The 26,994-nt window shown below is 38.5% G+C and overlaps 1 protein-coding gene across 4 annotated transcripts in view; it reads left to right on the top strand.

The window, feature by feature from the left end:
* Positions 1-11,983, top strand: part of Rpap2 (RNA polymerase II associated protein 2) — a 105,909-nt gene extending 93,926 nt beyond the window's left edge. For all 4 annotated transcript variants that reach the window (XM_074076476.1, XM_020159540.2, XM_074076474.1 and 1 more), the window contains 2 exons: positions 7,704-7,853; positions 10,011-11,983. In XM_074076476.1, coding sequence (XP_073932577.1) covers positions 7,704-7,845 — 142 coding nt within the window. In that variant the 3' untranslated portion in view covers positions 7,846-7,853; positions 10,011-11,983. The remainder of the gene's footprint in view (positions 1-7,703; positions 7,854-10,010) is intronic.
* Positions 11,984-26,994: the final 15,011 nt, after the last annotated feature.

Genomic DNA, 26,994 nt, shown 5'->3' with positions numbered 1-26,994 from the left:
AATTGTAAGACTATTTGTGATAAAAAAGAATTTTCTGCCAAAAAGCTTTCCAGGAATATTACTTGCAAAAACTCCAAGAAGCATGCTCTCTGGAGATGAAAATATTGAGTGAAAAGTGATAGTCCTTAGTCTTTATGTTTAGGTTAGATATTGCTCATTTTATTAATGCATATTAATTACACATATTAATAGAGTTCAATGTGGTATTTCCATACTTGCATACAGCATGCACTGACAAATCCAGCCATGTTTTTCTGACCCTCCCTCCCTTTCCAGTTCTTTAATCTATATTCTGTTTCAGGCCAGGTTTTTTTTAACTTCCATATGAGAACACGCGTTATTTCTCTTTCTATGTCTGACTTATTTCACTTAGCATAATGTCTTCTGTTTCTGTCCATTTTGCTGCATATAATCAGGATTTCATTCTTATGAATGAAATACTCCATTTATATTAAATACCACATTTTCTTTATTCATTCAACTGTTAATGAGCCTAGACTGATTCCGTGTCTTTGCTATTTGAAGAGTGCTGTAGTGAACATAGATATGCAAGTATCTCTTTGATATGCTGATTTCATTTCCTTTGGATATATACCTAGAAGGTGGATCGCTGATTCATATGGTATATCTATTTTTAGTGTTTTGAGGAACCTCCTTTCCTTTGCTATGCAGAGCATTTTAGTTTGATATAATCTCTTTTGTCATTTTTTTATTTTGATTCCTGTGTTTTGGGGGTCCTATCCAAAAAAATTGTTGCCTATTTCAATGTCTTGCATTGCTTCCCCTATATTTTCTTCTATTAGTTTCAGAGGTTCAAGTGGTCATTGACTCATTTTGAGTTGCTTTTTGTACAGGGTAAAGGAGATGGACAATTTCAGTCTTCCACAGGTGGATATCCAATTTTCCTAGCACCATTTATCAGGGAGGTTGTCCTTTTTTCTATTGTATATTTTAGCCCCATTTTTGAGTATTAGTTGGCTACAGATGTGTAAGTATATTTCTGAGATCTCCATTCTGTTCATTGTCTGTGCTTTTATGCCAATACAAGGCTGTTTGGTTACTATGGCTCAGTAGTATGTCTTAAAGTCAAGTATTGTGATACCTTCATTTTGGGTGTTTGTTTGTTTATCTGTTTGTTTTTCTCAAGACTATTTTGGGTATTTGGGGACTGTTGTGCTTTCCTATGAATTTTAGAATTTTTTTTCTAGTTCATTGGTATTTTAATGAAGATTGCATTTAATCTCTAGATTGCTTTGGCTAGTATGAACATGTTAAATATTAATTCTTCCAACTCATAAGCATAAGAGGGCTTTCCTTTTTTTGCATGTCTTCAATTTTATTGGTGTTTTGTAATTGTTATTGTATAAGTCTTTCACTTTCTTGGTTAAGTTTATTCCTACATATTTTTTGTAGCTATTGTGAATAGAATTACTTCAGTGACTTCTTATCAAATTTTTCATTGGAGTGTAGAAAAGCTAGTGTTTTTTTATGTTGATTTTGTGCACTGCTAGTCTACTGAATTTATTTATCAGTTCTAACAGTAATTTTGGTGGAGTCTTTAGGTTTTTCTGTGCATAGAATCATATCATCTGCAAATAGATAATTTGACTTCTTTCCTTCCCATTTATGTGCCTTTTATATCTCTTGCCTAAATTACTCTGGCTAAAAGTTCTAGTATTGTATTGAACTAACAATGCTAAAGAGTAGATACTTTTGTCTTGTTCCTGATCTTAGAGAAAATGCTTTTAGTTTTTCCCCATGTGGTATGATACTGACTGTGGGTTTGTCATATATAGCCTTTATTATGTTGAGGTATGATATTCCTATATCTAATGTATTTAGTACTTTTATTAAGAGGGAAATTTGAATTTTATCAAATGCTTTTTCTGAGGGCTGGTGGAATGTCTTAAATGGAAGAGTACCTTTCTAACCCACACTAGGCCCTGAGTTCAAACCCTAGTACTACAAAAAATAAAAAATAAAGAACTCATTATGTCTTGATGATGGATCTGGGAGAAAATGCTTTTTTCACACCTGTTGAGACGAGCATATGATTATCATTTTTTTGATGCAGTATATTAAGTTTCTTGATTTGTATATGTTGAAACCTCCTTATATCCACTGGGATAAAACTAACAATACCATGGTGAATTTTTTTTGATGTACTGTTAAATTTGATTTGCTAATACTTTATTGAGAATTTTTGCATCTATGTTTATCAAAGATATTGGCCTATATTTTTCTTTTCTTTGTTGTGTCCTTACTGGTTTTTGTTACAGGGTAATGCTGCCCTCACAGAGTAAGTTTTGAAGGGTTCCCTCTCTTTTAATTCTGTGCAGTAGTTTGAAAATAATTCAGTTAGTTCTTCTTTAAAAGTATGATGTATATCCTAAATATATAAGCAAAGGACTCAAAGTTAGCATACAACAGAGATACGTACACATTCCTGTTTACTATGGCTGTTTTCATGGTGTCCAAGTCATACAGTCAGCCTAGTCAACAGATGAACAGATAAAGAAAATATGGTATATATACACAATGGAGTTTCATTGAGCTGTAAAAAACAAAATCATTTGCAGCAAAATGGATGGAACTGGAGTTCTTTATGTTAAGGAAAATAAGCCAGACTCAGACAAACATTGCATGTTTTCTCTCATGTACAGAATCTAGATTTTTAAAAAAGACATGAAAATAAAAGGGGGACTATTGAAGAAGAGAAAGGGGATGGGTAGGAGGGGATACATGAGAGTAATAGGGAGTAAATATGGCCAAAATATATTACATATATGTATGAAAATGTTATAATGAAGCCCATTATTTTATACAATTAAAATACACTAATTTTTAAAGGAGAAGGGGAATTGGGTAAAACTCAGCAGTGAAGATATACATTCCTGGGCTTTTCTTTGTTGAGAGAATTTATTACTGATTTAAACTCATTACTTGTTATTAGTCTATTCAGATTTTTTTATGTTCTCCTCCTTCAATTTTGATAGGTCATATGTATCCAGAAATTTGTCCGGTTCTAGGTTTTCAAATTTGTTGGCATATACTTTTATAATAATCCCTAATGGCCATTTGTACTTCTGCAAGTTGGTTGTCTCCTTTTCTGTTTGATTTGGTGGGGGGGGGGGGTTGGGGGTTTGAAGTCAGGGCTTCACACTTGCAAAGCAGGTGAACCACACCTCCAGTCTATTTTGCTCCTGCTAATTTGGGGTTTGGTTTGTTCTTTTTAAATACTTGAGATGCTTCATTACCTTGTTCGTATGAAATTTATTTCTTAATAGGTGCTTGTTGCTATATACTTCCCTCTTACAACTGCTTTTGCTGAAGTTTTAAGATGTTAATAGTTTCAAAAAATTGTTAATTTCCTTCTACTTCCTTAGTGACCCACTGTTTGTTCAAAGTATATTGTCCAGTCTCCATGCATTTGTACAATTTTTGACATTTCTTTTGTTAACTTCTAATTTATTCTATAACGACCAGAAAAGACACAAGAATTTTTTTTAATTTAAGACTTGCTTTGTGGCCTAGTATATGGTCCGTTCTATAGAAAGTTTCATGTACTGATGAAAAGAATATAAGTATTCTGCAGCTGTCAGGTAGAATGTTCTGTAAATGTTTGTAAAGTCCATTTGATAGTATAGATAAACTCTGGTGTTTCTTTTTGATTTTTTTGTCTGGGTGTTGAACTTTCCCACTGTTATTATACTACCTCTCCCTATAGGTCTGCAGTGTTTGCTTTATAAAATACAGTGCTCCAGTATTAGGTACATATAGATGTACCATTATATTTTTCTTGAATAGTGACCTTCTTTGTCTCTTATAGTTTTTATCATAAAGTCTATTTTGATAGATAAAAGTGTAGTTGCTTCCTCCTTGCATAGTTTTGATTTGCTTGGAATATCATTTTCCATCCTTTCACTTTCAGTCTGTGAGGGGGTTTTTTGGTCTTTTTGTTTTGTTTTTGTTTTTGGTGTACTGGGTATGAACTCTGGGGTATGAACTCAGGACCTTGGTAGGCAAGTACTCTACCACAGGAGCCATTCTACCAGCCCTGTATGTATCTTTACTATTGAAGTGAGTTTCTTGTAGATAATATATTGTTTGATCTTGTTTTGTGTTTTGTTTTGTTTTGTTTTGTTTTGTTTAGACAGAGTTTAAATAGAGTTTATAATAGCTCACGCTGGCCTCAAATTCACTCTACAGCCTCAGCCTTCTGAGTGCTGGCTTTGCAGGCATATGCCACCATGCCCAGCAGGACATGTTTTTAAATCCACACAGTCTGTATCTTTTAATTGGGGAATTTAATCAATTTACATTCAAGGTTATTATTAATAAGTAAAGGGTTTATTGCTATCATTTTGCTGTTTATCTTCTACTTGTTTTGAATATTCTCTGTTCTTCCTCTCTGGTTCATCTTTGTGGCTTGATGGTTTACTGTATTGATAATGTTTGATTCTTTTATATTTCTCTTTTGAGTATCTCCTAGTGAGATTTACACTTTTGCATGCTTTCATGATGGTAGTTATCTTTAAGTATCTTCTGCAAGCCTGATCTACTAGCCATGAATTCCCTCTGTTTTTCGTTGCCTTGGAAAGTTTTTATTTCTCCTTCATTTCTGAACAATGATATTGCTGTAATTATGTTTTTTTATTTTGCTGGGGTTTGAACTCCAGACATTGCACTTGCTAATAAGCAAGCACTCTAGCACTTAACCCATACCTTTAGCATAATCTTGCTTGGCAGTTATTTTCTCTTAGGAATTGAGACAAGTCATTTCATTCCCTCCTAGCCTGTAAAGTTTCTGCTAAGAAATCTGCTATTAGTCTAGTAGATCCTGTAGTTTAGATTCATGAATGTCCCCCAAAGGCCCATGTGTTGAAGGCTTGGTCCCACGCCCATGACACTATTGGAAGGTGATGGAATCTTTAGGAAGTTGGGTTTAATGGAAATAAGTTACATCATCAGGAACATGCCTTTTAAAGGAGTATTAAGACCCTGGCCCCTTCCTGTTTCTCTGTGTGCTTCCCAGCTGCCACAAGATGAATAAGCCTTGTCTGCCCCATGCTCCCACCATGATGTTCTGTGCCACTGTAGTTCCAAAGCAATAGGGCCAAGTGACCATGAACTGAAACCTCTGAAACTGAGCCCAAAAAAAACTTCTTTTCCTTTTTAAGTTGATTGGTTGAAGTATTGTGTCACAATAATGAAAGCTAACATGATGGGGATCCTGTTACATGTAACTTGATGCTTTTCTCTTACTGATTTTAAAATTATTTCTCTTGTACTTTAGTTTTGCTGTATTAGGCCAGAATGAATATCTTTTCTTTTCATGTCTTCCTCCTGTGCATGGATATCCCTATTTTTCCCAAGATTAAGGAAGTTTTCTGCTTTGGTTTTCTATATCCTGAACATTTTTCTCCTCACCTTTGGGTATTCTGAAAATAAGGGATGTTTGTTCATTTAATGGTGTCCCATAGATCTTGAATACTCTCCTTCATTCATTCTGGTGGGGTTTTGGTGTGTGTGTGTGTGTGTTGTTATGTTGTTTGGTCTAGTGTGGTCAGACTGAGATATTTCAAAAGATCTTATGTTCATATATCCTTCTATTTGATCTGCTCTGTTGTTGAGCCTTTCAGGTGTATTTTTTACTTGAGTTTCGTTCTTTTTTCAAAATCTCTCTTTTTGTTTAATTTCTCATTTCTCATTTCATAACTGTATTGTTTTCCCAATTACATTTAAACATCTGTATTCATTGAGCTATTTTATAATCATTCTTTTAAATTCTTTATCAGGCATTTCATCCATTTTGAATTGTTTGGAATTTGTTACAAAAGAGTTATGTTCTTTTGGAGGCATATTACCTTGTTTTGGTTTGGTTTGGTTTGGTTTTTTTGTTTTGTTTTTTTGTATCACTTGTTTTCTTACACTGAGATTTGCACATCTGCTGGGTCAGATATCGCAACCACTTTTATCAGATGGCCTTTTTAGTAAGCAGCTTTCTCTTGAAGATGTGCCTTTGAATGCCAATTTGCTATGCAGTGTTGGCTTTGATTTTAGTGGGGCACCATAGTGTAGTCTCCATATAGTTTCTTTTGTTGTGATTAATGACTTTGGGAAGAGTGATACAGTCAGAGAGGCTATCTCTGCAGGCCACATAAGAGCAGAGACCCTCTATGCAGCTTGCCACATCCTTGGTCTCAGAGAGTAAGCACCCTGATCTCCTAGTTCTCAAAGTTGGCACCTTTCATTCTTTGTGTAATAATTCCCATTCCCTACAGTGCTGAGCACTTAGTGGGCTTAGGTCCTAGTCACTCTCCTAGGCCAAGTTGAGCAGAGGTGATCCTCAAGTCAATACGCAGGAATGTCTGGAGACCCAGAGATGGAAATATGCAGAGGTTTTCCAAACCCTAGAGCAGTCCGAACTCATATAATAGCTCATTTCTCAAGGTAGCTCCTGGCTACAGCACCCTGGGAGGTCACTGAGAGATGATGTGAGATCCTTTTCAAAAGCAAGGCTCCTTGTCAGATTCCAGATTACTTATCTAAATGGACTGATGACCTTTGAGGATTATAAACTCTTCCAGTAGCTAGGAATGCTCCTATCTGTACTAATAAGGTTTTATGCAGCTCTTAGCCCACAAAGGGAAAACTGTCCCTCCTTGGATTGTGGAACTGAGTGCAGGGTATTTGCTTTCTCTCATTATGCTGTTGTCCAGGAATAAGGTTTCAGTCCCTTCGATTTCCGGTGTTCTCTCACAGTCTCTTGCCCCAAAATGCAGCTGTATACCTGTTACTTTGGTTCTTTCTGGAGTAGGATGTGAGTGCTTGCCATCTTTCCATTCAACAAATTTTGAATCTCCTATACCACTTAACTTTTTTAAAACCTTAGATCTGGGGATGTAGCTCAGTGGTAGAGCACTTGCCTAGCAGTGTAAGGGGCCCTAAGGTTCAATTCCTTCTAACTTACTGATCATATATCAGTGAAAATTATTGTAAAGATTCTGTTATATTTAATGAATCAATCCTTAGGGTTATTTAACAGAAATAGAGAACAAAAACATTTTGTTCCATATGAAATTTATATTAAATGCCTTGTAAGATAGAATTCATTTGTTTAGCATCTTGACATTTAAATGTACAGTTTTACCAAAAGGTAATCTTACTTATTTGTTGTCTTTATTCAGGTGGTATAATCCAGACATTCAAAATAAATAATGGTTTTAAAGAAATACTAACCTCTAAGCTCTTCTCCACACTGCCATTCCCTAGCAGAAGGAGTTCATTCATTAAATAGAACTTTAGTAGTTTTTTGCTGGTATAATGAAGAACTTGTTAGGAGATTCCTGAGACTTTTCCTCTGCCTTTGTTAGAAAAGTCTCTGGGAATCTTCTTTCTTTTTTTTTTTTTTTTTTTTGGTGGTACTGGGGCTTAACTCGGGGCCTACACCTTGAGCCACTCCACCAGCCCTATTTTTGTGAAGGGTTTTTTGAGATAGGGTCTCATGAACTATTTGCCTGAGCTGGCTTCGAACCGCGATCCTCCTAGAATTATAGGCTTGAGCCACCATCGCCTGGCTCTGGACATTTTCTTCCATCAGAATCCTCATCCCACAAAATCCTCCATGCCTTGTTAAAGATGAGTGTCCCTTAGCTCTTTTCATTTGTTACATAAACATTGAGTGTATTTGTTTGTTTCAGACTGACCCCAATTCTTGGCATTCAGAAGCATTCTCCAGAAAATATGAGGTTTACACAATTTATAGCAACTCTGCTCAAAGAATTACATTTAAAGAATGAAGACCTTGAGAGTTTAACCATCATATTTAAAACCATCTGTTAACCAAACTGGTGAGTTGGATTGTTTTGCTTTCATATTGGAGAGAGGGAAGGAGAGAGAGAGGGACAGAGGGATGAGAGGGTAGAAAAAAAGAGAGAGAGAGAAAGAGAGGATGGAACCCAGAGCTTTATGCATGCTAAACAAATACTGTACCACTGAGCTATTCCTCCAGCCCCATGTTAGAATTTTTTTAGTTTTTTGAGGCAGAGCCTTCCTATGTAGCCCAGGCTGGCCTCAAACTCTCAATCCTCCTGCTTCAGCCTCCCCAGTGCTGAGATTACAAGTGTGCATCGTCATGCCCAGCTCTCATGGTAGAAATTTTAAAAACCAAGTACAGACCTCAACATGCTCTCAGATTGCTAGGGAAGAACATGTTATCCCTTAGTTTTCAGCTGCCTCAGTCACTCCCTATCTACTCTTTTTTTTTATGTTACTGGGACTTGAACTCCAGCCTCATGCTTACTACGCAGGCACTCTACCACCTGTGCCACTCTGCCAGCCCCCATCTACTCGTACTTTGTGCTCCATCCTTGTTGCTGTTCCTCCTTTGTAGGGTCTAGTTTTTAGTGCCATTTCTTGCATCCCAGGAAACTCCCCAATATCAGTTACTGAAGCCCAAGCCATCTCACATGTCCCATCAGATAAGCTTCTTCCCAGGAAGCAGTAATTTACTTCAGCCCAACTACTGCAGTGATCCACTCTGAACATCCTCACCCTCCTGCCCCTTTCAGTGGCATTACTGCCTACCAGCCATCATGTGCAGATAAGCAGGTGAACTCACATGTCTGGCTTTGTTGAGTCCAAACCCTGCTCCCAGATTACATAGCTCTCTTCTATCCCAAGTCATTGCCTTTTTCAGAACTGACCATCAGAGTGTCCCCTCTCTATCTCTTCCTCCTTTCTCATTTCATATGCTCCCTTGTGCTTAGCTAGATACAGATTTAATGTTGCAATTGAAGAAATTTATCCTAAACCACGAATGAAACCCTCTCAGGAAGCATTTCCTTTTATGTTTTAAATTTTTTAATTTTTTAATTATAAAAGCAATACAAACTCTTCATAAAATTTTAATTAAGCAGTTTAGAATTGCACACAAAATATACCTTTAATCCCATCTCCTTCCTTGAAGCATACTTGATATATATCACTTCACTTTTATTATTAGAATTTTTATAAAATGATCCTTAAGCAAACCCTTAAATACACAGGAAGGATGTTTGAGAAAGGTATCTTGGCAATAAGAAAGAATTGGCTAGAGATGTAGCTGTGGTAGAATGTTTGCTTAGTTGTATGCACAAAGCCCTGGGTTCAATTTCCGGCATTCCTGTATCAAACCTGCTAGACAACAAAATGTAAGGAATTAACTGTAGCTGCCTCCCAATTTATACCCCAGTGGTCTTTTCCAGTGATCCTGTGGACCCCATACAACAAAGGTTTTTACTTAAGGAGTAAGCTCAGGTTGGCTTGTTTAAGCATAGCATTCAAAGGTTCTTAAAGTTGGGATGTTTTATTTTAGTGAATGTTAGGTCAAATTAATTATACTCCACAGGTCAGGACATCCAGTGTCCATTGGTTTCTTTATCAGACAGACTGTCCCTAACTAGAAGTTCTTCTGGACCTTCTTTAATGGATGCAAATTAGCATATTTTAAACTTGTATGTAAACTGGTGTTAAAGTGGTTTTTAATGACTTTCAACAATTACTGTTTCAAGTGGATGTATCAGTCCCCTGTGATCACTGTTTATTTACATTATTATTTGCTTACATAATAAAAGGTAAATCTTGGCCCAGACTTTGTCAGTATTATAAAGAATTGAGAATGAATGAGGCATTAGTACATAATTATTCATATGAGAAATGGAAATGGTTATGAGTAGGTGGATATATTTTGTTGTTGTTTTTATTATTTTTATAAACCAAGGTAAATTTATTTGAGTCTAAAGATTTTAATGGCGAGGGACAGAAGAAAAAAAAGGGATTTCCAGTTGCTAGATAGTCAAAGCCTACCCCTGGGGTTGAATGAAAGCTGGGTGGTCTCTTACACCCAAACCACTGTTGCTATACAATAGAAAAGGAATGGAACATATATTGGTAAGGCAATACGGTGTCTACAAGTAGCTGGTAAAATATTTTAGGTGTTTTGCTCAAACTATTTTTTTTTCTTACAGATATATTCAGGAAGACTGAATACGCGAACTTTTACTTATCACATATGGAATTCTACCCACAATGAGGGTCCCATGATGGATGACTGATAACTGGCTTTGTTCGAAAAAAATGATCATTACCTGCTCAGGTTTCTCAGGATCTTGCAGTCTCTAACTGTAGAAGATAACTTCCCGAGACAGAGGAGAACAATTACTCCAACAAGAATAACCAAGCTTTTGCATCCCTAGCTACAAGACATAGTCTTTTCATTTGAAAAGGAAAATTGAAGTCCTAATTTTAAACTTGAATGAACATGCAATTTGTGTGTGGCACTGAGGATTGAAACAAGGATCTTGCACTTGCTAGGCAAGTGCTCTACCACTAACACTACACCCCCAGCCCTTTTGTTTGTATTTAGTTTAAGAGAGGGTCTTGCTAAATTTTGCCCTGACAAGCTTCAAACTCACAATTCTCCCTCTACCTCCTGAGTAGCTGGGATTACAGGCATGTATACCACATCCAGTTTGAATGAATATTCAAGAAAATGTAATGACCTCTAAATTTTTCTGGATGATTCCAGCCATTGTATCAGTTGACCAAAACATTGAAAAAAATTATAATTTTGGCTTTCCAATGTAAGCAAATAATTAGTTCAAGAAATGTAATCTGAGATGAAGCCCTTTAGATTTCCAATCTAAAAGGCTTTTAAAAAGACTAAGTCAGTGTTCTGTAACATGGTCCTGAGCACCATGGTTAACCTCACAAATCAAAACAGGAGAGCCGGGCACCCGTGGCTCACACCTGTAATCCTAGCTACTGAGGAAGCAGAGATCAGGAGGATTGTGGTTCAAAACCACCCTGGGCAAATAGTTCACAAGACCCCATCTCAGAAATATCTAACACACAAAAAAAGAGCTGGTGGAGTGGCTCAAGGTATAATCCCTGAGTTCAAGCCCTCATACCACAAAAAAAAAAAAAAAAAAAAAAAAAAATTGTGAATCTGTACTCTTTGACACAGGAGAAAATGACAGCTGACAAAGCCCAATAAGGGAAAGGGACCAGAAAGCATTCTGAGGGAATAGGGATCTCAGTGGACCAAGAAGTTGAGATCTGTTAGCTCTGTGGCCAAGTCACCTTTGTGAATTTCAGCTCTGTTCTCTGTAAATAAGGCAGATGTAAAACGCCAAGCAAAGCCTGCTGCTATCCTGTTGTTCTGGGGCACCTTTGATATTTCTTTACTTCATCTAACTAGATGAGAATCTATCCTCAACAAAAAATAATAGTGTACTAGAACTAATCAAGTTTTATCAATATACAAAAAACAACCGTGTTTTTGTGTACAGGAAATGAAAAATCCAAAAGCAAAGTTAAGAAAACAATTCCATTCACATTAACACCAAAAAGAATAAGTACTTAGGAATAAATCTAACAAAAGATTTACTCAGAGAATAAATTTAAAAAGGTGTAAGTGAGCTGGTGGAGCAGCCCAAGTAGTAGAGTACCTGCCTAGCAAGCACGAAGCCCTGAGTTCAAACTCCAGTACCACCAAAAGAAGATAAAAAGGTGTAAGTAAACATAAAGACATTCCATATTCACAAATTGGAAGGTCCAATATTATTAAGATAGCAGTTATCCCCAAATTAATGTATAGATTCAATGTAATCCCTATCAAAATCACAGCAGTGTGATATCAGTACATGAATACAGTATGTATTGATGAATCAGAGTAATTAATATTTCCATCTCTTTAGCATTACTTAGTACTTGGAGTCTTTGAGCTCTTCTCTTCTAGTTATTCATAAAGTATATGATAGTTTATTGTGAACTATATCACCCCAATGTGCTGTAGAACACTAGAACTTATTATTTCTATCTGTGTTTGGTGCCTGTTATACAACCACTCTATACTCCCTCCCCAGCACCCTTTCTAACGTCTAGTAATGCCATTATACATTGACTTTTTCTAAACATTAAAATATGTGTCCATGTCTGATTTACTTTGCTTAACATAATATCCTCTGGTTCCATTTGTTTTGCTGTTTTCTTTTTATGACTGAATAGTATTCCATTGTGTATATGTACCATATTTTGCTTATCCAGTCATCCATTGATGGGCATTTAGGTTAATTCTGTATTTTAGCTATTGGGAATAGTGTAGCAATAAACATGGGCATGAGGTGTCTCTTAAGATATTCTGATTATATTTTCTTTCGATATATACCCAGTAGTAGGATAGCTGGATCATACAATAGATCTATTTTTAGCCTTTAAGAAACTTCCAAACTGTTCTCCATGGTAGCTGTGCTAATTTACCACCTCTATGTAAGAGTTGCCTTTTCTCCACAACCTCACCAGATTTTCTTTTTTATCCTTTTCAGGGTTTTTGGGTTTGGCAACATTGGGAATTAAGCCCAGGGCCTTGTGCATGCTAGACAAATAGTCTGCCACTAATGCACACCACTAATGCACACTCCTAGTTACCTGGGCTTATCTCGTTTTGGTTTTCATTTGTATTTCCCTGTCAGTTAACTGTGTTAAAGGTTAAAAAAAAAAAATTAAGTCATTCACCCCTGTAACCATAGCTATTCAGGAGGCAGAGAACAGGAGGATCAAAGTTTGAGGCCAGCCTGGGCAAAAAGTGAGACCCTATCTCAAAAATACTCAACACTCAACACCAAAAAAGGGCTGACAGAATGGCTCAAGTGGTAGAGCACCTGTCTAGCAAGCCCCTGTGCCATCACCAAAAGATAGATGATAGATGATAGATAGATATAGATAGAAAGATAGATGATAGATAGAAATGTTAATTACTCTGATTTGATCATTGTACACTGTATACATGTTTCACATTGTTGCATTGTACCCTACAAATTTGTACATTTAAAATAAGAATAAAGTAGGCCTACATAAGCTAATGAAGGAAAAATAAACATGCAGTTATAGGTTTGGGGGAAAAATCACAACAGGCTTTTTTGAAAAATTGATAAGCTGGTCCTAAAATTTATATGGAAATACAAGAAGTCCAGAATAGCCAAAAACAATTTAGGAAATGAAGACCACTTTCTGATTTCAAAGCATACTATAATGGAGGCTCCTCAAAAACCAAAAATAGAACTACTATGATCCTGGTATACCCCTCCTGGGTACATATGCTGATCAAAGTCAGCATGCAATAGTGACACCTTCACATTCCTGTTTATCACAGCACTATTCACAGTAGCCAAGTTATAGAATCAGTCTAGGTGCCTATTAACAGGTCAATGGATAAAGAAAATGTGGTATATATGCTCAATGGAGTTTTATTCAGCCAAGGCCCTGAGTTCAAACCCCCTGTACCACAAAAACAAAAGAAAATACTGTTTTAAAAAAGTGTTATAAAGTTGAGTGTATGTCAATAAAAATATAGGTGTATAGATTAATGGAACAGGATAGTCCAGAAGTAAACCCTCTCACATTCAGCAAAGGTGCTTCATCTAACTCCCTGTTGCATCATTGTGACCCAATACCTGAGAGAAGCAACCTAAGGGAAGGAAAGATTTATTTTGGCTCATAGTTTCAGAAATATTGGTCCAGCCTAGCACGGAAGGCATGGTGGAATAGAGCAGTTCATATCATGGCAGACAGGAAGGAGCCAGGGACACAGTAAGCAAAGGACTAACTCCCTCCCTCCCCACCCCCAGTGACCTACTTCCTCCAGCTAGGCCCCACCTCCTAAAGTTTTCAGTACCTCCCTAAATAGGGCCACTAGTTGGGGACTTAGGCTTCTATACATGAGCCTGTGGGGGACATTTCAGCCAAACCATAGTGGATGCCAAGACAATTCAATGAAAAAAGATGGTCTTTTCAAACATAGGGCCCCTTTGGAAACTAGTGTGACAGTTTCTTTAAAAGTTAAGAGAGTTGCACAGCAAAAGTGTACTGGACCCATAAAAGTGTAACGTAAGTTTGCCATATTATCACCCGACTCCACTGGGTATTTTCACATTAAGAAAAATGAAGGTATGTTCATGTGAAGAATTTTGGCAAATGTTCTTAACAGTGCTGTTCATATTTTCAGTGGCCATTAACTGGTAAATGGTCTTGCACTGACATCTCCATACAAGAGAGTACTGATACATGTGACAATGTAGATAAACCTCAAAAACATTTTGTTGAGTTCTCTGCTCCCACCTCCTGTGTGTCAGGCAATAGGTGCTCCTCTTTCCCTTTTCTGTTTCACATACTTCATCCTCCTTTGCCAAGTAAAAAAATCCTTGCTAGGGCTGCAGGTGTGGCTCAAGTGGTAGAGTACTTGCTTAGCAAGTGTGAGGCCCTGAGTTCAAGACCCAGTACCAAAAAAAAAGTTATTGCTCAGCTAACCCAACCCACCCCAGAAAAGCCAACATATTTTGCTAAGTGATTAAAAAAATAATAAAAACCTCACCATGTGAAGGAGGAGGATGTCCTCAAATTTTAGCAGCAGAAACTCAGCACCAACCTTGACTTCCAAGAGCACTAGTACATCTAAAAAGGTTAGTTGATAGACTCGAATCTGAAGAAAACCTGGGAGAAAACATGCTAGTGGCTCATACATTGTTGCCATTGAGAACTCAGCTGGTGGCAGCTTCAAATCCTCTAGGAATACTAGCTAGCACACTTTGCTGAGGTTTGCTAGTGCCACTGTAGTCACTCAGTGCTACATTTTACCTTTGGAAACTTCACTGGCCAGATCCAGGCAACCCTCTAGAGCCATGCCTTTTAGAGGTTACCAATCCCAGGACAGATCACCAGCCTCTCACAAGCATCATTTGTTAACATGCCTACTGCCACTGCTCTGTGTAATGGCTCCTCATCTGTGCCACATGTACATTGGCATCCATGCAACAAGGATGCTTACTCAGTGAGTCTGATGTAGATGCTGGTCTAGAAAGTTCTGTGTGGTCTCCAGTGAGTATCCATGGGAAGTCAAGCTTAATCTCTACTTCTACAGAGATCCTAGAAAGACTGAAAAAGAATAGTCACTTCTGAAAAGACTGGCCCACGGGGAATTTCAGGCAGGTAGACTACTCCAGTTCCTGAGTTAACTCCTGCTCATCCTGAGTCACAGCTACGCACGAGCATTCTGTGCCTATTCAGCAGGTCCCAACTGAACAAGCACTCAACCTGCCACTAAAGAGTGGGCTGCATTCCCACTGCATAGGCTACTGAATGGATAGGAACAACCACTGAGTGGTCTAAAAGCTTTTCCCCACAAGCTCTTAAACAGAAAACAAAGTTGTTAGATAAGAAATAATTTATGTAGATAGTAAATGCTAAGTAAATAATTTATGTAGATAATACTCTAGGAGTTAGGGCTTATCTACCCTTGGAAGATAGGTTAAACTTACTGACTTGCTTCCAGAGAATAGAATAGGGAAAGGAAAAAGATTATCTTTACCATGTGGTGAAGGTTAATATCAGCAGTAATATATGCATATATATGGCCCCTGCTGTGTGTGATAAAAAGCGCACTTCACCTCTGGGGGTTGTTCCCCCAAAAACATGATATCCTCAGTCTAGTCATGAGAAAACACAGTTTGGGGGACATTTCTACAAAGTACTTAGCCAGTGCTCCTCAAGACTCTCAAGGTCATAAAAAATAAAGAAAGGCTAAAGGATTGCCATAGATGGGGGAGACATAAACTAAATGCAGTGTGGTACCTGCTCTGGATTGGAGCAGAAAGACAATACTAATAGAAAAACTGGTCAAATCCCAAGAAAGTTTGTCATCAACAGTAATAAACTAATGCAGTTTCCTAGTTTTGACACATATGCCCTGGAAATACAAAATATCAATAATGGGAATAAATGAGTGAGAACATACACAGAAGCTACTGTTTTCCAACTTTTTATAAATCTAAATAAAAGGTTTAAAAAAAAAACTAGTGGACAGACATAGGGGATGCAAAGATAAGAAAGACAGTCACCATCCTCAAAATGTTCAGCCTACCTATCGGGTGGGGTCACAAACTAAGGTACATGTGCCAAGAGGGACCCATACCCTGGTTTGCCTGGGGCAGTCCTGATTTATACCTGTTATCCCAACATCATTTTTTTTCTTTTTTTTTTTCTTGGATACTGGGGTTTGAACTCAGGGCCTTGCACTTGCTATGCAGGCACTGTACCACTAGAGCCATGCCTCCAGCATCATTCTTAATTTAAAGCACCCATTTTACTTCCAAAAATATTCTGGTTTGGATGATAAAGTAAGTGGTCACATCACCTGAAAGGCACAGGGTTTGCCATGGTAGTCAAAGATAGGAGGGAACTTCTGTAAAGACGGACAAGTCAGGAGTTAAAAGATGGGGCCAGGAAGTCAGGAGTATAGGGAAGGGTTGGCAGGGGCACCTCAGAGGCAGAAGAGTTACTAGGGTATATTCTTTTTAAAATATAGAAGCCTGAAGTTGGAGAAAACTCACAACAGTAGCAAACATTATTAAGAAGATAGGGGATAGGGGCTGACTACAAGGACTATACTCCTTGGGCAATAATGTATTTTCAAGCACTTGGGAGAGAAAATGACAATATGAAACTATAAATTTAAAACTTACGAAGTTAATTTTCCTGATCCTTTCCTTTTCTCCCCTTACCTTTTTTCACTTTTCCTGTACTTTCTCTAGAAACCTTGATATATGCTCAGCTCCGGTTCGCCAAGCTAACTCTCAGAAGTATTGTGGGATCCCTCTAAGTACTGATTCTGCCATGTGCTAAGCTTAACCGTACCAAGATTTGGGCAGCTCTTTCCCTAGGCCCTGCCTGTGTGACCAGACTGTGGTCCTGTCATGTGTTCTGTTGACGCAGAGCCTGCAACTGTCTCCTCTCAGATCACCATGCTCTGATCACCTCATGGCATTCTTCATTCTTGAAAGTAGCATTGCCTTCAGTAAAGCATAATCTCGGTTTTCTTGTGAATTCTTAGAGAATGGGGAAGAAATGTTTTGTGAAAACCCTGTTGCTCTTTCAAGGGAAGAAGACATGAATCCTAAGTACTATGAAAATTAAACAGTGTGATTGAGTTTCACTTTCCATTTAAATACTTCAGAAACTGGTACGTACGCTGTTAATACTGAGAGAATAATTCATCTTGTCCTTTGAATATTTCCATTCCTTTGAGATTCTCAAACCTTAAAACCCTACTATGAGCTGGGCATGATGGAGGATGCCTGTAACCCCAGCACTAGGGAGATTGTGGCAGGAGCATGGCAAGTTCAAGGTCAGCCTAGGCTACATATAAGACCCTGGCTGGGGATTTAGTTCAGTGGTAGAGTGCTTGCTAGCATGCACAAAGCCCTGGGTTCAATTCCTAGCAGTGGAAAAAAATTCTTAGGAGACTGTGTCTCAAAAAAAAAAATCCCTACTAGGCTTAACCTACTTTGTGGAGTATCTTTAAAGTATTTAGCATCTTGTGATAAATCATGTCCAATAGTCAGTTCATATTCCTTCTCCTTAGGGAATAGTCACTTCTCTAAAGATTTGCCTACATGCAAAGAAAATGGAACCATTCTGAACCTGAAATTCACATGAGCCCTGGTATCAAAGGAAGAGTAAGGATGTTTAGAATCCCACCTTTTCTAGGCTGAGTGTGGGAGGAACCTGGGTTACTTTAATCTGAAATGTACCTAGCGAGGCCTGACTCTGAGGTCAGGACTGGAACTTTCACTGTCCAGGCTGGGAGGCACACATTAGTGTGTGCACACTCATCAAAGACAGAGTGGGGAATCCCAGCCCCATCTCTCACAGGCAGCACAACCTGGAGGCTGAAGGCAGTAACTATTGGAGGCTATCCTGTGTGATTCCTGAAGAAATGTCCTGATGAAATTTGTTGTTTCCCAATAAAGATTCTTTTCCAAATTAAACTAATAAAAATGCAAACTTTTGAAAAATCATGGCCATCCAACTCTCAATAAATTTCCAAGCCTTTGCCTGTTCTTCCCTCAGAAAAAATACTTAGGTTTTGGAAAACTGACTACCAAGGAGGGAAGTGGGAGGGGAACTGGATGTAAACACCTCTAGATGAGAGCAGTAGCAAGAGCCCATCCCTTTGAATGAGCTGGCCTAGAAAAAGTCGCTAGTCTTCATTTTGCTTCCCCGCACCTTTGCAGTCATAACCAAAGCAAAGGAGAATACTGCACAACTTCACAAGAAAGCCAGCCACCTTGCAACATCTTCAGGAAATTCTGCACTCTCTTAGGACTTGCAAAACCCCCCATGTCTTGCAGACCAAAAGTTCTCAGTCTCCTAGCTCTAGTTTGCATAATTAAAGAAAGTGGAAGCTGGTTATTTTCTGGCTGACTCTTGACCCAACCAATCTCACAGGGCCTGTGACAGAAATAATGTAGCTGTCAAATGAAGTGTTTGCACCAGTGAAAGCTTTTACTATTTAGATGAGCAGGAAAAGCCAGGCTGCTGAATGGATCTCTGGATGGATGGCTCCTACCTACTAGGATCACACAGTCAAGGCAATGCCTACTTCAGGCACTGTCATGTTTTGAAGTTGGTACACATATAACTTCATATAATTTCATGTCATGATGTGTAAGATTTTTCAGAGAAAAAAATTCTAATATCTAATACCTTTTAATATTCATTTTTATGTAGCAAATACAGCTTATGATTTATTAACTTGCTCATTCTCACATTCTTTTTTATCTTTTTTCATTGTCCCATTAGCATGTTATCCATCTTTGGGGGTGGGAACACATTTTAGACAGGCTGTGGTCACATTGGGAGGATGGAGAAGTCTGCCTTCAAAGTCATTCAGAAAGGCTCTAATCTGTCCTTTCCATATTGAGCATCCAGATAAGAATTCTTTTGTGCAGAGTCTTGCTACTAGAAAGAGTTTGAAAATCACTGAGCTAATCTAAATCTCTCTTAAAAAAGAAAGAAACTTTATACCAAAAGAAATTTTTCCTGACATAAGGTCAGCCAGTTTTAGCAGAACATTTGCTAGAAGCCAGTCCTCAACCTCCTTGTCTATGATTTATCCTACCAATCAAGAAAAAAAAAATGATAGCAAAGGAAACAATCACCAGAGTGAAGAGAACCTACAGAATAAAACTTCTAAACTACACATCTGACAAGGTTAATATTCAGACTATTAAGAAACTTCAAAAGCTCAAAAGCACTTTCTTTGCTAACTCAATTTTAAAAATGGGCAGTAGACATCTCTCAAAGGAATACATACAAATGGTCAACAGGAATATTAAAAAAGTGCTCAACATCACTAGACATCAGGGAAATGCAAACCAAAACCACAATAGGATATCACCTCACTCAAGTAAGAATGGCCATTATCAAAAAGCCCAAAGATCATAGATGCTGGTGAAGATGTGGAAAAAAGGGATTTATTGCACACTGCTGGTGGGAATGCAAATTAGTACAGCCATTATGGAAAACAATATGAAAATTCCTCAAAAAACAAAATACGGGGAAGGGGGATAAAGGAAAATAATGGAAGGGGTGAATTTAACTAAGATATATTGTAAGCCACTTTTGTAAATGTCACAGTGTACCCCCAGTACAACAATGATATAATAAAAAATAAATAGCCAGGGATTGTGACAGCACTGAGGAGGTCGAGGCAAGAGGATCAAGAGTTAAGGCCAGCTTGGGATAACAGCAAGAACCTGTCTCAAAAATAAAACTAGAACTACCATTTGATCCATATACCTTTTAGGTATATAGCCAAATGAAATGACGTTAGTATGTCAAAGAGACTTCTGCACTTCCACGTTTATTACAACATTATTCACAATAATCAAGAAATGGAAACAACCAAAGTATTCATTAAGTGACAAATGGATAAAGAATGTGGTACATATACACAATGGAATACTGTTCAGTCATTAAAAAGAATGGAATCCTGTCATTTGTGACAATGTGGATGGAACCGGATATAATTTTAGGTCAAGCAAGCCAGGCACAGAAAGACAAGTACTGCATGATCTCACTCACAAATGGAATATTAAAAAGTTGATCTCATAGAAGTTGAGAGTAGAATGGTGGTTCTCAGAGGCTGGGAAGAGTAAGGAGGAGGGAAGATGTGGACAGGTTAATAAATAGGGGCTAACTTACAGTGAGATAGAAATAAGTTCTGGGGTGCTATAGATAACATGCTGTGTACCTAAAAGGGCTAGAAGAAAGGATTTTGAATGTTTTTACCAAGAAGAAATGGTGTTTAAAGAGAGTTGTAAGCGTCTGATTTAAACACTATACAATGGATACATGTATCAGAACATCATGTGATTCCTCATTAGTATGTATAATTTTTATTTTTTATGTATTAGTTTAAAAATAAAAGAAGAAAACCAATGAGCCTTGAAGAAAGAGAAGCAGCTCAAAACAGGACTCAATCAGAACCCACCTGGGACTAGAACCCACCCTGTCTGGGTGAGCAAAACTGAGACTCCCTCCTCTTTGACCCCGGCTTCCGTGGCAGAACCAGGGTCATTTCCACAGGGAAGGCTGGGCTGGCGGGGGTTCTGGTTTGAGTCAGAGTACTCTTTGGTGTTAAGGCCCAGACAGCTTTTGTTCTGAGACTCTGAGCTTGGTTAGAGATTGAAGACCTTGGGAGCACCTAGCAGCTCTGAGCTTCAGAGAGTCTGGGAAAACAATTCAGTTGCTTTAGGAGTTTCTCAGGAAAAGCCTCTAGGGCAGAGAAGAAATACGTACCAAGTGGGACAGGAAGCTATTATTGAAGCTCTTTCTAACCCACTTCACAAGGATCAATTCAATAAAGTCAGCAAACACTCCTGTCACAACTTTGCTCTCCCTGTGATTAAAGCCTTGAATTTTTGCTAGAAAGTGAAGTCCAGAAAGCTAGCTAGTCATGTTGGTGATACAAGCAAAGATGTCCACAAAATAAGGTTTTAGGCCACTTTAAGAACGTCTGAATACGTTCCCTACTACTTATTAGTTCTAGTAGGTTTGGGGGAAGTCCTTAGGATTGTCTACATACATCATCATGTCATCAATAGACACTGTTGGACTATGTCTTTGCCAAGCTCTATGTCTTGCCTTACTGCTCTGGCTAAGACCTTCAGAACCATGCTGAATATTAGTGATCTAAAGCTGACATCCTTTGTGTTCCCAGTCTTCAAGGGTAAGTGTTCAGCTTTTTGCCATTAAATATAGTGTCAGCTGTAAGTTTTTCATAGAGATGTTTTATCTGGTTGAATAAGCTCTCTGGTAGTTTGCTAAGAGGATTTTGTCTTTTTAAATCGTAAGTGGATGTTGAATTTTGCCAAAAGCCTTTAATGCATCTATAATCTTTTGTTCTCTTCATTTCTGCTAATGTTGTAAATTATACTTACTGATATTTAAATGTTAATCTTGCACCCCAGAAGAAGCCCCAGTGGATCATGATGTACTTTTCTTTTTGTATATTTCTGTATTCATTTTTTAGAAGCTTGCTAAAGGGTTTTGACTATGTTCGTGAGGGATAGTGGTTTGTAACTTTTCTTGTAATGGCTGGGTCTGGTTTTGAAACGAAAGTAATATTGACTTAAAAAATGAGGTGGGAAGCATATTATTCAATTCTGTTTTTTGAAGTTTCTCCTAGGATGAAAGAGTGATATTTCTCCCTTAAATAACTGATAGAATTAATGAGTGATATTGTCTGGGCCTAAGAATTTTCTTTGTGAAAATATTTCTAATAATGAATTTAATTACTTTCATTGAAATGTGAATATTCAGTAATATTTCTTCCAAATTAGTGTTTGAAATTTTTGTCTTCTAAGGAATTTTTCCATATTATTTTGACTTTATCAAATGTATTTGGATAAAGTCATTCATAATATCCTTTTATTAGTTTTTTTAATTAGTAGTTTTTTTCTTTAGTCACTAGTCATTTTAGCCTTTTGGGGGGAGGAGGGGCAGGTACTAAAGATTGAACCTGGGGTAAATGCTCCTCTATCACTTGGGCCAATGCCCCAACCCAGGTTTGGGGGTTTTTGTTGTTGTTTTGTTTTGTTTTGTTTTTTGACCAGCCTAAGATATTATCAATTTTGCTGATTTGGGGAGTTTCTTTAAGGGAAATAAAATAATTTATTCTGAGCCAAATATGAATGACAATGGATTCAAGTTAACCTGAATGACATGTTCCAATTTTGCTGTTTTTTGAAGGGTTTTTTTGTTGTTGTTGTTTAGCCATTTTTCTGTTTTTCTGTTTTCTGGTTTATTGCATTAGTATTTCCTTCCTTCTACTTCTATGAGAAAATGCTCCTCTTCTCACTCTTTTTGTTTGTTTGTTTTTGACAGTACTAGATTTTGAATTCAGGGTCTTGAGCTTGTGAGGCAGAAAGAGGCTCTACCACTTGAGCCCTTTCACCAGCCCTCCTCCTCCTCCTCCTCCTCACTCCTCCTCCTCACTCCTCCTCACTCCTCCTCTTCCTCACTCCTCCTCACTCCTCCTCTTCCTCACTCCTCCTCACTCCTCCTCACTCCTCCTCCTCACTCCTCCTCACTCCTCCTCCTCTCCTCACTCCTCCTCCTCACTCCTCCTCACTCCTCCTCACTCCTCCTCCTCACTACTCCTCGTCCTCACTCCTCCTCCTCACTCCTCCTCACTCCTCACTCCTCCTCCTCACTCCTCCTCACTCCTCCTCCTCACTCCTCCTCACTCCTCCTCACTCCTCCTCCTCACTACTCCTCGTCCTCACTCCTCCTCCTCCTCACTCCTCCTCCTCCTCACTCCTCCTCCTCTTCACTCCTCCTCCTCTTCACTCCTCCTCACTCCTCACTCCTCCTCACTCCTCCTCCTCACTCCTCCTCCTCACTCCTCCTCCTCCTCACTCCTCCTCCTCACTCCTCCTCACTCCTCCTCCTCTCTCCTCCTCCTCACTCCTCCTCCTCACTCCTCCTCCTCCTCACTCCTCCTCACTCCTCCTCCTCACTCCTCCTCACTCCTCCTCCTCACTCCTCCTCACTCCTCCTCCTCACTCCTCCTCACTCCTCCTCACTCCTCCTCCTCACTCCTCCTCCTCCTCACTCCTCCTCCTCCTCACTCCTCCTCCTCACTCCTCCTCACTCCTCCTCCTCACTCCTCCTCACTCCTCCTCCTCACTCCTCCTCCTCCTCACCCCTCCTCCTCCTCACTCCTCCTCCTCACTCCTCCTCACTCCTCCTCCTCACTCCTCCTCCTCCTCACTCCTCCTCCTCCTCACTCCTCCTTGTCCTCACTCTTCCTCACTCCTCCTCACTCCTCCTCCTCTCCTCACTCCTCCTCACTCCTCCTCCTCACTACTCCTCATCCTCACTCCTCCTCCTCCTCACTCCTCCTCACTCCTCCTCACTCCTCCTCCTCTCCTCACTCCTCCTCCTCACTCCTCCTCCTCACTACTCCTTGTCCTCACTCCTCCTCCTCACTCCTCCTCCTCCTCTCCTCACTCCTCCTCCTCACTTCTCCTCCTCCTCACTCCTCCTCACTCCTCCTCACTCCTCCTCCTCTCCTCACTTCTCCTTCTCACTCCTCCTCCTCACTACTCCTCGTCCTCACTACTCCTCCTCCTCACTCCTCCTCCTCCTCACTGCTCCTCACTCCTCCTCCTCACTCCTCCTCCTCCTCACTCCTCCTCACTCCTCCTCCTCCTCACTCCTCCTTCTCCTCACTCCTCCTTCTCCTCACTTCTCCTCACTCCTACTTCTCCTCACTTCTCCTCACTCCTCCTCCTCCTCCCTCCTCCTCACTCCTCCTCCTCCCTCCTCCTCCTCACTCCTCCTCTTCACTCCTCCTCCTCCTCACTCCTCCTCCTCTCTTCTCCTCCTCCTTGGACGCTGAAAGCATTGATTCGAACACTTTCCTCTTCCTGAGATGAGCTGTAAATTCTCTTCTAAATGCTGCTTTAGCTGCATCCCACAAAACTTGAAAAGTTGTATTCATTTTCACTCAATTCAAAATATTTTAATTTCTTTTGTGATTTTTTACTTAATTCTTAGGTTATTTAGAAGTGTGTTGTTTTCTCAAATATCTTTATGTTTTTCTAATTTAATTCCATTCTTATAAAAAAGCCTGTATAACTTCAATCATTTTAAATTTATTGAAACTTTTTTCATGACTCAATAATATGGCCTAATGTGATAAATGTTTCTATGCATTTGAAAAGAATGTGTGTTCTGCTGTTGTTGTATAGTGTTTTACAAGTTAATTAGGTCAAGTTGGATGGTATTGTTCCCATCTTCTGTAACCTTACTGATTTTGTCAGTTTCTTCTATCAGTTATCGAAAGAGGAAATGCTGAAATAACTATAATAATGAGTTTGTCTTTTCAGTTCTGTTTTGTTACATGTATTTTGAAGCTCTGATGTTGGATGCACACACATTTAGAAGGTCCTCTTGATGAATTGTACTCTTGGTTATTATGAAATGGCCCTTTATTCCATATGAGATTTCTTATTCTAAGGTAAACTTTTGTGGGTTTTTTTTTTAATAATTGCCAGGTATCCACTACCTTTTTTTGATTCTGAAACACCCTGAGTATTTTTAAAGGCAAAATTTGCCATGTTTAAAAAAGACATGAAGCTAAATTTCTGATAAAAGAACTAATGGTTTGGCTTAATCAGGTAGTCCTATTAAGAGTAACCAGAATATTCTAAAAATGAATTCTGAATTGACAACTTTTTAAAATAAAAATCACTTGCTGAGAGTGTTTAATCAATTATTTTCTTAATTTAACCCATTCTTTTTTAGGGTTTTTATTTTATTGTGTTGTTTTTGCATTTACTTACATGTGTATACATTGTTTGGGCTACCTCCCACTTCCCCTCACCTCTCCCACCCCCCGCTTGGGAGCAGAACCTATTCTACCCTTTTGTTCTCCAATTTTTGTTGAAGAGAAATATGAGAGATAATAAGAAAGACAGCATTTTTGCTAGTTTGAGATAAAGATAGCTATACAAAGGGATTCCTAGTGTTGTTACCATGCATATGTATATTACAATCCACATTGGTTCATCTCTGCCAGACCTCTTCATTACTCCCTGTCCCCTTTCCATAATGGCCTCTGCCAGTTTAAGATTACTATATTCACTCCTCTTCAGTGAGCCCATCAACCACATTCAAGTTTTAGGTTTCCTTCCCTTTAAACTTTGGTATTGATATGATTATTCTAGCTGTCTTATAATTAATGTTTGCATGGTATAATTCTACCATTCCATCTTTTTTTTTTTTTCTGTTTTGGTGCTGGGGATGGAACCCAGGGCCTCACATATTCACATATTCTAAGTATATGCTCTACCTCTGAGATAGATCCAAGCCCACTTTTCCACCCTTTTAATCCATATCTTTATATTTTAAGTGGACTTCCTCACACAGTGCATAGCTGAGTATTGCTTTTATCCCAGTTAGTCTGCCTTTTAATAGGTGTGTTTAGACTGTTATATTTGATATAACTAATGTTGTTAGGTGTAATTGCTCTATCTTGGCATTTGTCTTTTGTTTGGTCCTATCTATTCTCTGTGGGGGTTTCCCCCACCTTTTTCTACCTTCTGTTGTTAAATATTTTTGGCATTTATCCCCACTACTTAGGCTACCCTTCCTTGTGTGGGGTTTTTTTTTTGAGGGGGGCGGGATTCTGTTTTATTGTTTTTTATTGATTGCTCTAGGATTTGAAATATGCATACTTATCACACTACATCTTCAAATAATGTATTGTTTCACAAATAATACAAAAACCTCATAACAACCGTATACTACCACTTCACCCCTCCTAGCCTTTGTGCAACTATTGCCAGACATCTATATGCTATCTAAAACTCACCATACATTGTTATAATTTTTGCTTCAATGAGTCAAATCTGTTTTCAATTAAATTTTAAAATGAGGGAGGAAGACTTTTGTATCCACATAAATGACATTTCAGGCATTTTTCCATTCTTTCCCATCTGATATTTTATTTCAACTTAAATAAAACTTCTTTAACATTTCTCATAGTGAAATGAGAAACAATTTCTTCTAGCCTTTGTTTTTATGAAAAAAACTTACTTTGTCTTTATTTTTGAAGGATATTTTCCCTTGTTTCCAAGTTGTCTTCTGTTTCCTTTTGACATTGTAAAAATGCCATTCTACTATCTCCTGGCTTACATAATTCTACACATGAAGTCTGCAGTAATTCTTATCTTTGTTTCCTCTGCATACTGTCTTCTCCCTCTAGCTTCTTTCTTATCATTGGCTTTCTGCAACTTGATTATGATAAGCTTTGTTGTGAGTGTGTGTGTGTGTAGGATTATCCTGCTCAGCAGTCACTGAGCTTTTTTATCTTAGTTTTTTTCATCAAATTTAGAAAAACTTCTACCATTGTTCCTTAGTACTATTATGGCATTAGGAAACGGCTTACAGAGATCCCCCAATGCAGATTTTAGAAGCTCTTTTTCTGCATAATCCCCCCTTGTCTGAAATTTTTCTTTGCCATATTCAGTTACCTCAGCCTCCCTTCAACTCAGTACAGCACTCTGTATGGGTCCTTCCTCCCTGACCCATTGCCTAGAATGCACCTCTGGGTAAAAACAGACAGAGTCCACCTCATTCTCTTGGAAATCACAATCTGTGCTATTTCTAATACAATATCAGAAGACTGCCATTTTATACATTTTGTCCAGTTTCCAGTGGTTTACAATGGCAGGGTAAATATGAATCCTACTATTCCTTCATGGATTAAAGCAAAAGTGAGCTGGGTTCAGTGACTTATGCCTATAATCCCAGATACTCAGGAGGCAGGGAGAAGGAGGATCATAATTCCAGGCAAAAAGTTAGTGAGAACTCCAACTCAACAAATAAACTGGGTGTGATGGGTCTCACCTGATATTCCCATAGGTAGGAATAAGTAGGAAAACTTAGGTTCAAAGTCAGCCTGGGCAAAAACATGAGACCCTGTCTGTAAAATAACTAAAAACAAAAAGAGCTGGAGGCATGGCTCAAGTAGGAGAGTGCTTGCCTACCAAGTGCAAGGCCCTGAGTTCAAACCCAAAGTTGACAAAAAAAAGAAAGCAAAAG

This window comes from Castor canadensis, chromosome 6, assembly GCF_047511655.1.
Source record: "Castor canadensis chromosome 6, mCasCan1.hap1v2, whole genome shotgun sequence".
NCBI lineage: Eukaryota > Metazoa > Chordata > Mammalia > Rodentia > Castoridae > Castor > Castor canadensis.
This window is presented reverse-complemented; position numbering and strand designations above follow the sequence as displayed.